The sequence below is a fragment of the Dipodomys spectabilis genome, unplaced genomic scaffold (assembly GCF_019054845.1).
Source record: "Dipodomys spectabilis isolate Male_0828 unplaced genomic scaffold, ASM1905484v1 ptg000050l, whole genome shotgun sequence".
Classification (NCBI taxonomy): Eukaryota; Metazoa; Chordata; class Mammalia; order Rodentia; family Heteromyidae; genus Dipodomys; species Dipodomys spectabilis.
In genome coordinates, this window is record NW_024870727.1 from 7,043,254 (window position 1) to 7,059,195 (window position 15,942).

General features: G+C 41.7%; 1 protein-coding gene across 1 annotated transcript in view; it reads left to right on the forward strand.

Moving 5' to 3' along the window:
* Nceh1 (neutral cholesterol ester hydrolase 1) overlaps positions 1 to 14,588 on the forward strand; it is a 56,762-nt gene extending 42,174 nt beyond the window's left edge. The window contains exons 4-5 of the mRNA XM_042678914.1: positions 10,352 to 10,523; positions 12,432 to 14,588. Coding sequence (XP_042534848.1) covers positions 10,352 to 10,523; positions 12,432 to 13,049 — 790 coding nt within the window. The 3' untranslated portion in view covers positions 13,050 to 14,588. The remainder of the gene's footprint in view (positions 1 to 10,351; positions 10,524 to 12,431) is intronic.
* Positions 14,589 to 15,942: the final 1,354 nt, after the last annotated feature.

The window sequence follows — 15,942 nt, forward strand, 5'->3', positions numbered from 1 at the left end:
CAGCCTACCTTCTTTTTGTTGTTTTTGACCCAGGGCCTCACTGTGTGGCCCTGGTTGGTTTGGAGTTTGAGGTCCTCCTGCCTCAGCCTCCTGATTGCTGGGACTACAGGCATGTGCCATTTGTGGGCATTTGCAACCACACTTAACCTGTATGCCTGTGTGCCTGTGTGCATGTGTGTGTTTGTGTGTGTGTGTGTGTGTGTGCATGCGCGTGTGTGTGCAGTACTAACGCTTGAACTCAGGGCTTCATGGTCAAGGTTAGTGTTTTACCATTTCCATTTGAACCATGCCCTCACCTCTGGCTTTCTGCTGGTTAATTGAAGATAATAGTCTCTCATATTTGTCTTGAGTGGCTGGCTTTGAACCCTGATCCTCACATCTCACTTCCTGAGTAGGGGGAGCCAATGGTGCTTTTCAAAATTATTATAATTTTATCATTATCACATTCTAAAGATCAAACCCATGGCTTTATGCATACTAGAAAATCATTCTACCCTTGAGCCTACTTTCATTTTGTTTTTGTTTCTCTCTCTCTCTCTTTTGTAGGGGGGGGGGTGGTCTCTGGGCTTGAACTCAGAGCCTGGGGGCTGTCCCTGAGATTTTCACTCAAACTTAGAGCTCTACCACTTTGAGGCACAGCTCCACTTCCAGTTTTCTGGTGGTTAAGTAGAAATAAGAGTCTTACAGACTTTCCTACCCAGGCTGGCTTTGAACTGTGATCCTCAGATCTCAGACTTCTGAGTAGCTAGAATTACAGGCATGAGCCACTGGTGTCTGACTATTTTTATTTTTGAGTTAGGGTCTTACTATGTAACCAAGGCTGTCCTCAAACTCAAGAGTCTCACTCCTCAATCTCCCTAGGGCTGAGATTACAGGCATGCACTACCATATCTAGCCCTGCCTATTTATTTTGGCTTTACAAACTTTTGGGAGTGAAACAATACAAATACAGCTATCTTAACCATATAAGTTTGATGTTAACTTTTTAAAAAAAAAAGTAAAAAGCAATAACGATAGTAAAAGAATCTCTCTTTAGATAAGGTTGGAAAAGCTATTTTCATTTAGTTCATTTACATGACTTGGACCTTAGAAAGTAGAAATGTGTTCAACAAACCTTAATGGTATAATTGTTAATAATGATAGTGTTTTGAATTGTCTCCACCATTTCTTGCATGCTACTTTTCTAGGTGACTAAGAAGACTATGAATAAGAAATTCAGGCCAGGTGCTGGTGGCTGAAGCCTGTAGTATTACCTACTCAAGCGGCAGAGATCTGAGGATCCCAGTTCTATGCCAGCCTGGGCAGATAAATCTGAGAGACTCTATCTCCAGGTACCAGCAAAAAGCTAGAAGTGGAGCTCAAGTGGTAGAGCACTATTCTTGAATGGAAAAAGCCAAGTGAGATCTGGAGGCCCTGGGATAAATACCATATATATATACCATATATATATATATATGGTATATATATATACATACATATATATATATACATACATGTATATATGTATATGTATATTTAAGTAGAGCACTTATCCAGTGTGCTAGGTTCAATCCTCAGCATTGACAAAAAAAAAAATTCCTTGGTACAAACCTGTAGACTAATTTTTCAGTTTTGGTGACCAAATAATACAGTTGGATGGAAAACTGTTTTACTACTGCTTGGTTTTAGTACCTTTTTGTTTTCAAGGAAAACTTTTAAGTTAGCCTCTCTTTTTCTTTAAATGGTATTTTTACTATCTTTAAGTAGTTGTACAAAGGAGTTGCCATTCAATCAATCAGTTTATAAGTGCAAAGTGTCTCGATCAATGTCACTTTCATTATTTTCCCTAATCCCTCCCAACCTCACCCCTCCCTTCAATTTCCTAGTTTCCTAATTTTTCTCATTATATCTCTAAGGTGTTGCTTTGATTTAAAATTTAAAACCAACACTTGGGTTGTTGGCCATTATGGTGCCCCAATTGAGATCACAACTTCATTTCTGTGTGTCTTTGCCAGTACTGGGGCTTGAACTCAGAGCCTGGAGCTCTAGCTTAGCTTTTTTCCTCAAGGTTGGTGTTCTACCACTTGAGCTAGATTTCACTTCTGACTTGTTGCAAGTGATTTGGAGGTAAGATTCTCTTGGGATTTGTCTCCCCAGGCTAGCTTTGATCCTTGGTCCTCAGATCTTAGCTTCTTGAGCAGCTAGGAGTACAGCTGTGAGCCCTGGCTGACAAGAAGGCTTTGTTTTCTTGGTGCTGATTTTGGAGCTTGACCTCAAGGTTTTGCCTTCTTGCTTGGCTTTTCTGCTCAAGGCTGGTGTTTGCTGCTTGATCCACACCTCCACTTACAATGATTTGCTGGTTAATTGGCGACAAGAGTCTTGGACTTTTCTGCCCATGTGGCTTCTAGCTGCAATCCTCAGATCTCAGCCTCTGATTCCCTAGGATTATAGGCTTGAGCCACTAACACCTGACTAGAAGTTTTGTTTTTGTTTTTTGTTTTTTAATTTCAAGACAACTATAATTCCAAGGACGGATGTTATCTTAATTTCCTTTTGGGCCCCATTTTTATAATATACCATCCAGATGCGGAGCGCTGGTGGCTCACGCCTGTAATCCTAGCTAATCAGGAGGCTGAGATCTGAGGATTGCAGTTCAAAGCCAGCCCGGGCAGGAGAGACTGTGAGACTCCTATCTCCAATAAACCACCAGAAAACCAGAAGTGGCGCTGTAGCTCAAGTGGTAGAGCGTTTGCCTTGAGCTGAAGAGCTGAGGGACAGCGCCCAGGCCCAGAGTTCAAGCCCCACGACCGACAAAAAAAAAAAAAAAAAAAAAAAAAAAAAAATATATATATATATATATATATATATATACCATCCAGATGTTTACCAATGGAGTGCTGTCATGAGGAGTAGTACATCATGGTACACAGGATGCCCAGCCCCTCACACAAGTCCCTTACAGTCATGAGGTTAGGAACCCTTTCTGGGTGTTTAGAATCAAAACAAGTAATCATCTTTTGGGGTTCCTAGCACCCACCTCGTTCAAGACTTCAAACATGCATGCTAAGTACGGACAGACTGACAGACAGAGTTGTCCTGGGGATCAGCTGAGCCAATCGGCTCTGAAAGGACTCAGATATTCTAGAACACTAGACAAATCTGCACAACTAGTGTGGTAGCCCATAGCACAAAAGCCAGGCTACACACCTATTGCCCAGTGTGTGTTTGCGATCCCTAGCACTTGTTCTTTTTTTTTCTCCACCAGGCAATTCAGGTTCGGCCTGGACACAGAGGGCATTATGACCTGTGCTCGAGTTGCGACACAGCCAGAGTCAGATGACTGTGTTTTCTCTCTCGGAAAGAATGTTGGGAGAGCTCATGTGGCAGCATATTTCCTCTCTGTAGCTTTTCTCTCTCACTTTGCTTCTATGAAGAACTATTAGACACATGTACATACACACACATGCACAGATACATGCGTGGGACTGGAGTTTGAATTCTAAGTCTCAAAGTTGCTAGACAGGTGCTCTGCCACTGGACCATGCCTACACCTTTTTGTGCTGGTTATTTTTTAAAGTTATTATTATTATAAAGGTGATGAAATCTCGGCAGGTCTTACTTTATATTTGCTAACTTATTTTATACTCATAAAACTCAGTGTGAGTTATAAATATTTGTTCAATGAAGTACAGCATTAGAACCATAAGATAAAAAGAAGGATTAATATCTTTCTATAAAAGAGAAAGTGCCATTTCTCAGCCTTGTGGCTAAGACCAAATGAAAAAGATAAAGTGCAAATAATAAAGTATAGGTATGTTGGATATTATTAAATTCTACAGGGGATTTACCTTGCTTTTTATTTATTTAATTTTTGGTTTGTGTTTGCTTATAATTTAATTTCTTCTTTTTTTTTTCTTTTGGTCGGTCGTGGGGCTTGAACTCTGGGCCTGGGCGCTGTCCCTCAGCTCTTCAGCTCAAGGCGAGCGCTCTACCACTTGAGCTACAGCGCCACTTCCATAATTTAATTTCTTTATCACATTTACAATCTATTGTGTGGTGGTACCTTAAGACTTCTCTATGCCCACCATCTGCCGGTTATGGCTGGCTGGGCATTGAAGGGAGCGTAAAGATTTTTGAACTTTAAAAAGTCATGTTCCTAATGTAGAGTCATGTTCCTAATGTAGCTTATGGCCCACCACATGGAAGAGTGCTGGTGTTAAGTCTCTCCTTACTGAGGAAACTAAGCAGTGAGACTCTGGCTGTCAGATCAGATGCACCGTCCAGCAGTCTCAGCGCTCCCTAAGAACTGGTAGACAAAAGATACTCTGATAAACATAGAGTGAAGCCGCCTAGCTGTCACTGTCCCATTCCCTTTGTCCTGCTCATCCTCAGAGTCAGGGGAGAATCTTCACTGATCACAGAGCCACAGCAGGTAGCTCAGAGGTAGAGTACTGCTCTAGCATACTGGGTTCTAGTCCCAGCATTAGAAGGAAGGGAGGGAGGAAGGAAGAAGGAAGGAAAGAAGAAAGGAAGGAAGGAAGGAAGGAAAGAAGGAAGGAAGGAAGGAAGGAGGGAGGGAAGGAGGGAGGAAAAGGAAGGAAGGAAGGAAAGAAGGAAGGAAAGAAGGAAGGAAGGAAGGAAGGAAGGAAGGAAGGAAGGAAGGAAGGAAGGAAGGAAGGAAGGAAGGAAAGACTTGCTGAAAACATAACTTTTATACCATCATACCAATTACAAATAATTTACTGCTACAGAAAGAATAACTATAACTTCTAAAAAGTCGGTACTTTGCTTTGCTGCTATTAATTAATAAGCCACTTCTTTTACACGTATTTACCATTTTCTTAGCCCTGATCTCTACTAACGTTAAAAAGCAAACCAGGCTTGGCTCTCTGTGGCTGCAGTGAAGTCCACATCACGAGACTGAACACCATTCCCAGCTCCTGAAGCCTGGCCCCCCTCCCACCTGGGCCTACACAGCTATCTTTAGCTTCTGGAACCACACCAGAGAGAGAGAGGAGGTTGGAAGGTCATGGCGCCCAGCCCGCTTCTGTGACCCCTGCCAGAGTGCTTGGCTCCCTCTTTGCCCTTGATGTTAAGGCCAAGATTTGCCTCAGAATGGGTGGAAGTGGTTTCCATACACCCAGAGCCGGGGGCCAGTCTTACCCAAGGCCTCTTCCATGTTAGGCAGGTGCTCTACCCGGGAGCCACGCACACAGCCCCTGGAACTCTATCAGAAGCTTCACGTTGTTGAAACAGGTGCTAATTCTAGCCCCACTCCCCTCCTAAGGACTTTGGCCTAGCCTCCCCTTTTCTGTTCATCCTTTCCTATGTGTTTCTTATTCAGCCAGCCAAGGCCTGTGCTGACTTCCAGTCTCCCGGGCTGAGTCCTTGTGGGTCAGAACGTCTCAAGGGACCAATGCTGAGCGTAGAAACAAGGAAGTCCTTCCTCCAACCCGATGACATTTGAAGAATGAGAAGGAAAACGGTCCAAATTCTGGGTTCTCTTGCAATCTTGCAGGCTTGTTGTTCTACTAATGGACAGGAAGCTCCTGAGAGGGCTAAACAGCTTGTTCCTCTGGGGCTTTTTCAGATAAAAAACACAATGTGAATGTAATTTTGATTGTTTTTTGGTGCTGATATGGGGACTTGAACTTAGGGCCTCACATTGTCCCTAAGCTTTTTGTCATTCAAGGCTGGTGCTTTACCACTTGAACCACAGCTCCACTTCTGGCTTCTTGTTGGTTAATGGGAGATAAGAATCTCTTGGATTTGTCTGTCCAGTCTGGCTTGGAATTGAACCTTGATCCTCAGATCTCAGCCTCCTGAGTAGCTAGAATTACAGGTTTGTCAGCTCAGTGGTGTTTTCTGCAATTTGACTCCTATGTAGAATACTTGATGTTGGAAGAAATATGATGAGCTCTTCAGAGAGCTCATTTCCCTTACTGACTAAACCTGTCACACAGACAGAACCCAGTGACATTTATTCATTATTACATTGTGTATGGAAGGAGAGAGGGAGATACACTGTATGAACTGACACAGACATGCGCAGATGGGTATATGGGTGTTAGAAGCTTTAATTTGACTCCCTGGTTTTTAAATAAAATGGTTAGCATCTTCTTCCAGCACTGTGCACACACACAGCCTTGAACACAAGCAGTAGAGGGCTAGTATGCTCTGTGTGCTTTCATTGGCTAACCCAGCCTGGAATTTCCTGATACAAACACAAACTTTGATTCTTCTTCTAGGCCAATTTTGGCTACTTTGAAAGGTCATGTGATACCATGGGACCTAAGAAATCGGTAGTTGACTTAGTATTTTCTCCAGTTGACAAAAATCGTGCTCCTCCTTTCTGAATAAAGTAAAATAATATTTCCAGCTTGAACAACCTTAAGATGGAGGTTAGAATTCGGATTTTAATGGTGCCAGGAGGACTATAATATCGTCGATCTGTTTGGTTTTTATTTTGGTTGTCATGAATTTTGAACCCAGGGTCTCATATTTGCTAGGCAGGTACTCTACCACTTAAGCCACATCCTAACTCTGTTTGTTTACATGTTCACCCTGTTACCTGCAGGAATTGTTAACTGACAAGTAGCTCTTACTTATTGATTGATTGATTTAAGTGGGGGGTTTGAACGTGAGGTCTTGTGCTTGCTAAGCAGGTCCTCTTCTACCTGAGCCTCACCTCCAGTCCAACATACTCTATAAGATTGCCAGTTTCTCTTGATCCAAAGACGTGGAAACCTCTGAAACAGGACTGAAAAATTCAATGTAATTGAAGCCTCTTATGGCTATCTTCCAAACTCAGGCAACTAAAAAGCTGTTTACTAGAATACATGGGACACTAAAAGAAGTAAAATACCCTTTTTTCTTAAAATTAGGAACTCAGTTTGGTAATACTGAAGTCCTCTAAAATGGGTGGGGGTGGGGAGTTGAGGGGGAAAGCAGGGGTAAGTCGAATCTTGTGAAATGTTGCCACCTAGTGGAATAAACCATGTACTCCTATTCCTGCCTATTAAAACTCATTTGGATGATCAGTGGTACCACTGATGAAAAACTAAGATATAAAATAAAAAGTTTGTTTTATATTCTATATGACAGTAACTAAGGAATTTAATTTTTCCAGCCATGGGGCTTGAACTCTGAGCCTGGGCACTGTTCCCAACTTCTTCAGCTGAAGGCTAGTTCTCTACTGCTTGAACTACAGCGCCACTTCCAGGAATTCAGTTTTTTGTTAGTGTATATTAATTGTATGTGTAGGTAATGTACTTTGATCCTGTCTCTCATAAGGGATTTTTTAAATTTCTAATGTCAAACATACTTATTCCACAGTGATCAGTTCTATGCTTTCTACTTATCATAATATTTCAAAAATATTCATCCAGTTGACTATCTGAACTGAATGTGAAAATCTTTAATTACCTGTCTGTGTTTGTAGGGCACCAATGGCTCATGCCTAATCCCAGCTACTCAGGAAGCTGAGATCTGAGGAGTGCAATTTGAAGCCAGCCTGGGCAGGAAAGTCTGAGACTCTTTTTTTTTTTTTAAATCACGTTTACTAGTTCACATAAATACTTGAAAACAAATAGATCTGTCCTCCCTTTCTGTATTCTTGACATAGTTAACTAGCAAAATCCAGAAATGGAGCTGTGGTTGAAATGGTTCCAGCCTTGAGGGCAGGCGCTAAATGACAGTACCCAGGCCCCGAGTTCAAGTCCTAGTACTCAACCCCCTCCCCCCCCACTCACAATATAGGCATTTTAGGTGAGACAAATAAATGACTTTTTATAGAGTACTTAGAAAAACAGTAAGCTGATTGATTATGAGATGTAAATTTAAAAAACAATCTGAAATGATTGTTTTGGAATTTTAATTAGATACTGTGTCCGTTCTCATTTTGTGTTGTATGGTTGACTTACTTTACAAGTCTAGTCACTTTTCTGTGCCTGAGTTTCTTCATTCACAAGATGAGGCTACATTAATACTCAAAACAGACTTATGAGAGCCACCTGCTGGTGGCTCACTCCTGTCATCCTAATTCTCATAAGGCTGAGACCTGGAAGAGTGCACCTCAAAGCCAGCCCAGGCAGAAGAGTGTGCAAGACTCTATCGCCAAAATAACCCATGAAAAGTGAGGTTGAAGGCATGGATCAAGTCGTAGAGCACCAGCTGTGAGCAAAAAGGCCAAGTGAATTGAAGCCTCTTCACTGCTACCAAAACTAATAATGATAATAAGCAAAAAAAAAATCCCAAATAAACAAAAGCAACAGTGTTATTAGATACACCATGCATAGAAATTAGAAACATGATGAGTTGTTTCACTTGACATTAACCAGAAAGGCTGAGAATTGCCAGGCAGTGGAGGCTCACACCTGTAATCCTAGCTGCTCAGGAGGCCAAGATCTGAGGATCACCATTCAAAGCCAGCCAGCCTAGGGAGGAAAGTTCATGAGACTCTTATCTCCAAGTAACTGGTAAACAGCTGAAAGTAGTGATGTGGTTCGAGTCATACAGGTCCAGCCTTGAGGGGAAAAAAGCTAAAAGTGAGTGTGCAGGCCCTGGGTTCAAGCCACAATACTGGCACAAAAACAAGTGACAAAGTGCAGACCTTTATATCAAAGAGCGCGCAACCTTCACAGAAAGCAAGAAGAACACATTTTACATGAGGGATAAAATTGGTGATGTATGTAAGTGTCTGGAGTGGCCACCCTAATACTGCAAGCAAGTGCAGTTCCACACAGACCTCCCAGTAAGACTCAAAGAGTGAGGGAGACATGACTGACAAGCACAGGAGGAGGGTGAGCAGACCTGCAGTGCGCACATACAAGGTAATGCTATGGGCAAGGAGAGAGAGAGAGAGAGAGAGAGAGAGAGAGAGAGAGAGAGAGAGAGAGAGAGAGAAAACTAGGACTTGAGCTTGGGGCCTAGGTGCTGTCCCTTAGCTTGTTCACTCAAGGATAGTACTCTGCCACTGAAGTCACAACTTTACTTTCTGCTTTTTGCTAGTTAATTGGAGCTAGGACTTTATTGCCTGGATAGCTTTGAACTGTGATCCTCAGATCTCATACTTTTGAGTAGCTAGGATGATAGGTGTGAGCTACCAGCACCCAGCAGGGAATTTGACAAAACCAGACCTCTTACAACTTGTACAGGATAGGACCACAAAAGCCTCCTGCCTGTGCCAGCAGGGGGAGCCACAGAGAGATGCTAGAGGCCTGGGCTAGGCTACCTACAACTTACCTTTCCTCTCGCGGGCTACAGCGGACCTTCTGTTTCCAGTGTTTTGACAAGGCCATGCATGGCTTTGGTTCAGTGTTGTAAGAGCATGAACTCTTTGATAGGGTGCAGTTTCATGTTATTTATCAAATGAATTATGGAGATACATTATTCACTGTGGTTAATGCTGCCAAATCACTTCATAACCCAGAGGCATTGTCAATAAAACCTTAATCTCCAGAAAGGAACTTTCAAACTCTGTAATGGCTTTCCATTTTGAGTTGATGGTGGTGGTGGTGGTGTGGTGTTTGTGTGTATAGAGAGACTTGAACTCAGGGTCTCTTTGCTCTCACTTGGCTTTATAGCACAAGACTAACACTATACTATTTGAGCCATAGTTTCACTTCTCTCTTTTTGCTGGTTAATTGGAGATAAGGGTCTCACATTACCTGGGCTGGCTGTGAACCACAATCCTCAGATCTCAGCCTCTTGAGTAGCTAGGATTATGAACATGAGGGACTAGCACTCAGATACGTGTTTGATTTTGGGTGGGGACTGAAAACATAAAACAAAAAGGTCTTTTTGCTCATACAATTTATTAGTCTTTATTTATTTATTTATTTTTGTTGGTCGTGGGGCTTAAACTCTAGGCCTCGGTGCTGTCCCTCAGCTCTTCATCTCAAGGCAAGTGCTCTACCACTTGAGCCACTGCACCACTTCCGGTTTTCTGGTGGCTTATTGGAGATAAGAGTTTCACAGACTTTCCTGCCCAGGCTGGCTTTGAACTGTAATCCTCAGATCTCAGCCTCCTGAGTAGCTAGGATTACAGGCATGAGCCACTGGCACCTGGCTGTATTAGTCTATTTTTAAAAGGAAATACCTCATTTGCCTTTATAGTTTATATATTATTTTAATTTCCAAAACGATTTTGGGCTTTAAAAGAACACATTTTTGTCTTTATTTTTTTTTCATTTTTGTCTTTAAAACTTTTTTTTTTAAACTTTGATTGTTGGTGGTACTGGGGTTTGAACTCAGGGCCTCTGGGCTTGCTAGAGAGATAGTCTACCACTTAAGCCTTGCCTTCAGCCCCGTGTGTATACTTTAAATGACTGATAATGAAGTCCTAAAACAAGCTTTGTCTTTGTCTTTGCAGATACAGGCTGGTTCCACAGGTCTATTTTCCTGAGCAAATTCATGACGTTGTGCGTGCCACAAAGTACTTCCTGCAGCCTGAAGTCCTGCAGCAGTACCATGTTGACCCAGACAGAATTGGCATTTCTGGTGACAGTGCTGGTGGGAATTTGGCTGCTGTCCTTGCACAACAGGTAACACCAACTGACCTGATGAGCTGGTAGGAGGAGAGAGGATGTTACCTCATGGGGTTGCTCTATTGATATGACACACTCAGATAGCTCAGAGAAGGGAAATGGGTCTCTAAAGGCCTGAGGAGACTAACTATTGTATTGTATTGTATTGTATTGTATTGTATTGTATTGTTAGGATGCAATACAAATAATATACAATGTATTATTTTTTGTGTTTGAAGGGGCTTGAATTCAGGGTCTTGCTTTTTTGCTCCAAGCTGCCATTCTACCACATGAGCTACTGCTCCACTTCCAACTCTTTGCTAGTCAACTGGAGATAAGAGTCTCATTGACCTTTCCTCTTATGCTGACTTTGAACTTTGATCTTCAGATCTCAGCCTCCTGCCTAGCTAGGATTACAGTAGTGAACCACTAGTGCCCAATTCACTGGAAGATCTTTTAGCATGAAAGTAACCTATGCAGCCTAGTAATCTATTCAGTTTCCTTTTAGTTCTTACAGGAAAAATGTCTAGTTTTAGAAAGTAGAATTACAAATGGGAGGGCTGCAGTCTTGCTGGGTGCTGGGATCTGCAGCGGTGGGCACTTCCTTCCTGTTCCAGTGTAGCCTGTCCGTGGTCCCTTGTCTGTGTTATGTCAGCTGTCATTCTCTCAGCAAGCTTGAAGGCTAAGGGCTCCTCCAGGGGAGTGTACTGGGACACTTTATGGTCTGTTCATTTAGCTTTTCCTCCCCTTCTCCTCTAGCCCAGCCAGACCTGTTTATTCCTCTCTAGGAAGACTTTGCCCTTTGAAAAATTAAAACATTCAATGATTACAGATAATATACCAGTAATACCTAGCAAGGTATGCTGAGTACCATGATGCAAATAAAGTGTTCATGGGGGTTTACAGATCTCAGAAGTCATGGGCCCTAGGTTCATTCAAAATTATTGAGTCATGCACACTGGTCCTTTCTTAGGAAATACCTAGAATCTTGGCAGGGAAGTGATGGTGGACATTTTTTTTAAACCCACTCTGCTCTGTTAGTCAGCTTGTCCTTGCTATGACAAAAATACCAAGGAGAAACCAACTTCAAAGAAGAAGGAGTTACTCTGGCTTACAGATTCAGAGGTTTCAGGCATGTCAGATGACTCTATTATTTGAATCCTCAGGCAAAGCAGAACATCATGGCAGAAGGGCTGGGTGGGATAAAGCTGGTTCTTACCTCCTGGCATTCAGAAGCAGAGAGGGAAGGCTAGATGGGGCAGAATGGAAGAGGGAAAGGGAGGGAGAGGGGGAGAGAAAGGAGGAGCAGGGAAAGACATATCCCTTCAGGGTATGCCTCCTGTGACCTAGTTCCTCCAAGTAAGGCCTACCTACTCCCAATAATGCCATAAAATTATAAATCTACCAGTGGGCCTTACACAGGTAGCTCACACCTGGAATTATAGCTACTCGTGTCTGAGATCTAAAGATCTTGGCTGAAAGCCGAAGCAGAAAACTGTGAGACTCTTTATCTCCTATAGATCAGCAAAAAGTTAGAAATGAATATGTGGTTCAGATGATAGAGTGGCACCTTTGAGTGAAAAAGTTAAACAAGGAGGCTCTGAGTCTAAACTCTAGTACCAACACACACACACACACACACACACACACACACACACACACACACACACACACACAGAGCAATGGAGATTAGAGTCTTTAGGGTCAATTGCTTTCCAAAAAGGCAACTGGCAACTAAATCTTTAACATATTACAAGATTTGGGGACAACTTACAGATGCAAACCTTTACAATTGCTTAGTGCTTATTGGTAATTTCACACTATCAGCTTTGACTGATTGGAAAGCAAACCCTGAAGCAACTCTCTAAGGTATAGTTGGCTTGAAAGGATCCACACCAAATGAAATGTTGTTTTTCTCTTTCCCAGTTTAGTCAAGATGCCAGCGTAAGAAATAAGCTCAAACTGCAAGCTCTAATCTATCCAGTCCTTCAAGCTTTAGATTTTAACACACCCAGTTATCAGCAAAACGTGAACACCCCAATCCTGCCCCGCTATGTCATGGCGAAGTACTGGGTGGACTACTTCAAAGGCGATTATGACTTTGTGCAGGCGATGGTAGTGAATAACCACACTGCATTGGATGTGTCCGAGGCGGCTGCCTTTAGGGCTTATCTCAACTGGACGTCACTCTTGCCCGCATCCATCACAAAGAACTACAAGCCTGTGGTGCAGACCACAGGCAATGCCAGGATCATCAAGGAGCTGCCTCAGCTGCTGGATGCCCGTTCTTCCCCCCTCATTGCAGACCAGGAAGTCCTTCAGCACCTGCCAAAGACCTACATCCTCACCTGTGAGCACGATGTTCTGAGGGACGACGGGATCATGTACGCCAAGCGCTTGGTGAATGCGGGTGTGGACGTGACCCTCGACCACTTCGAGGATGGCTTCCACGGCTGCATGATTTTCACCAGCTGGCCCACCAACTTCTCAGTGGGAGTCCGGACTAGGTATAGTTACATCAAGTGGCTAGATCAAAACCTATAAAGGAATAAAACTTCTAGACAGCTCGAGTCCCTATTGATAACCTGTACCTGCTTAGGAAAGATGTAACTGTCTTCGTGGCCTAATTCTATTCCCCGCCTCCCTTTTGTTACTTGCAAGTTTTGGAATCTCTATTCCTTGCAGACTTTATGATCATCTAATTTTTTAAAGAAGTGAATTTGACTCATTGAAGTGCAAAACACCTGACTTGGTCCCCAAAGTGGGCCATCTTGTCTGAAAGGATGTGTTTTTTTGGAAATTGTGGATAAAAGAAGAATGTCTAAGGAGTTAAGAAAATGTGGGCTCATCCTCAACTTTCTAGAGTTTACTTTGGGTCGACAACTAGTTACATGGGTGCATTCAGGTCAGTGCTATGGACCAAGTGCCCACTGTTCTTTGTGGATTGTTGTGTGTCCTATAGGAACAAGGCTTTTAGCAAGACACATTCTCAGAAGGCTTTGTTCCTCTAGAGCATTGATTCTGTAAGAGAGCCACCTGTAACTACCACATGAGTTCTCATGATACTTGAAAGTTCCTTTGAACCACTATTAGTAGAAAACAAGAGTTTGCATGCACTGAATATCTATCTACATGTAGTTAGAATTTTGTGGTTTGGTTTTATCTTTTCCTTGGGAACAAATTTATTTAAATATAGGATAAATTTCCCATTGTTAAATACATAAAAATAGACAAATGAAACTATTTGTTTCATTAAAAAATGCTTCTGGTATAAATTACTAAGAGTAGTATGTATATATTTGGTATAGTTGGGAAATAAAAGCATATTTAATATTAGTTTTAAATGATGAAAAAAAAAAAACCTTTGGAAGGTATAGTCCATTCTTGGAGACTCAACTTTTTTCACTTATATGGCTTTCAACAGGGACTATTTTGGTATAATATGATGCACTGTTTATTTTTTTAAGTTATGTAATGTTAATATGTAGGTAGACAGGATTTTTTCTGAAAGACATCTATAATCAATATTTAAAATAGCGATATTTTTAAAAAACCTACCTTACAGTTATACCCACAAATAATTTTATGGAAGAAGTAATTATTAGTACTATATATTAGAACACAATATTTTGATATTTATATTAATGTTTGAATTAAAATAACTAGCGACTCAGATTATACCTAGTAAAGCCATCAAACTTAATGCAGCTTGGATATCTCTCACATCAAATATGAAATTCTCCAAACTCCAAAACTTTGAATACTACTATGATTCCACAAGCAGAGAAATCTACATCACAAAAATTTGTTCCATGCTCAAAAATACTTAAAATAGTATACAAAGTTACTTTCAGACTGTGTTTGCAATATATTTCTACAACATAAATTAATATCTCATTTAGCGTTTTGTCCCATCCTAAGATCTCATTATGTGTAGACAAATATTCTAAAATCTAGAGAAATCCCCAATCTGGGACACTTCTTGTTCCAAGTATTTTAGATGAAGGATATAGATATTCAACCTGTAGTTCATGTTTATCTTTTCTCTTTCTCTCCTTTTTCTTTTCTTTTCTTTTCTTTTTGTGCCAGTACTGAGCTTGAACTTTTGTCTTCTTGTTCTTGCTTAGCTTTTGTGTGCAAGGCTGGTGCTCCATCATTTGAGCCACAGCTCCACTTCTGGCTCTTTGTTGGCTAATTGAGATAAGTCTCTCAAATTTGCCTATCTGGGCTGGTTTCGAACCACAACCCTCAGATCTCAGCTTCCCAAGTAAATCATCTCTGCTCTTAATGGTGACAGGGGCCCTCACTTTCTGGGTAAAGGACAGGCCTGGGCACCTCATTCCTACACCCCTAATTTTGTTTTTATTTCCAACTAGATCTAGAAGTTCTAACAACCCAAACTTACATTCATGTAAGATCTTCACTGCCAGTGGGAGCATAGGTGCACTCAAGAAACTCCAGTTCTGACCTCAGTTGAGCACTCTGCCCTTCTTCCTGCTACCCCATTTCTACCCCAATCCAGCTACAGAGATCTGGTTCAAATAGTAGAACACTAGCCAAGGGGCTGTGAAAAAGAACAGTCTCACTGAGCAAGGACACAGTACATGAGAGATAGAAAGTAGATCCTCTTTTTCACTCCTTTGAAGGAAGGGTATTTCTTAGCCACTTCTGCCAATGAGCTAACGAATGAAATTTTACATAGTTGTTGCAAGAGCCAATTGTGTGTGTGTGTGTGTGTGTGTGTGTGTGTGTGTGTGTGTGTGTGTGTGTGTGTGTGTGTGTAGCAATAATCATCCAAGCTACCTTCAGAGTATACTTAGGTGAATCATAGATCATCTTTGGGCCTTGTCTCCCTTTTCCTTAAAATCAAGAGAGCTCAATTACTTCATCTTTGAAGTCTCTTGCAGCTATAAATTCCAATCACATTTCCAGCCTGGTAATGTACTGTCCTCCTATGGTGATTTTGTTGTTGTTGTTGTTAGGATTCTGTATGCATGGACAGATGCATTGTCACACTTTTCTCCAACTCAGAGACTTTCTGTCTACACCCAGGTGGCATCAAAGATGTCTGTTGAGCCCTTTTTTGATGCTCATTTTTGACTGAGATTAGGAGAAAATAATCATGAGAATATTAGGGAAAGTATTGTTCTATTGGTATCTACTTCCTTTAAGAATATTTTTTCTTGTGATGCTGGGAATTGAACCCAGAACTTCACATACTAGGCAAGTGCTCTAATGAGCCAGACCCTCACCTCTACACCCTTGTTGGTGTGTGTGTGTGTGTGTGTGTGTGTGTGTGTGTGTGTACTGGTGTTTGAACTCAAGGCCTTGCACTTGCGCTTGACTTTTTTGTTCAAGGCTAGTTGGTGCTCTACTACTTGAGCCACATCACTTCTGACTTTGCTGGTTAGTTGGAAATAAAAGAGTCTCATGGATT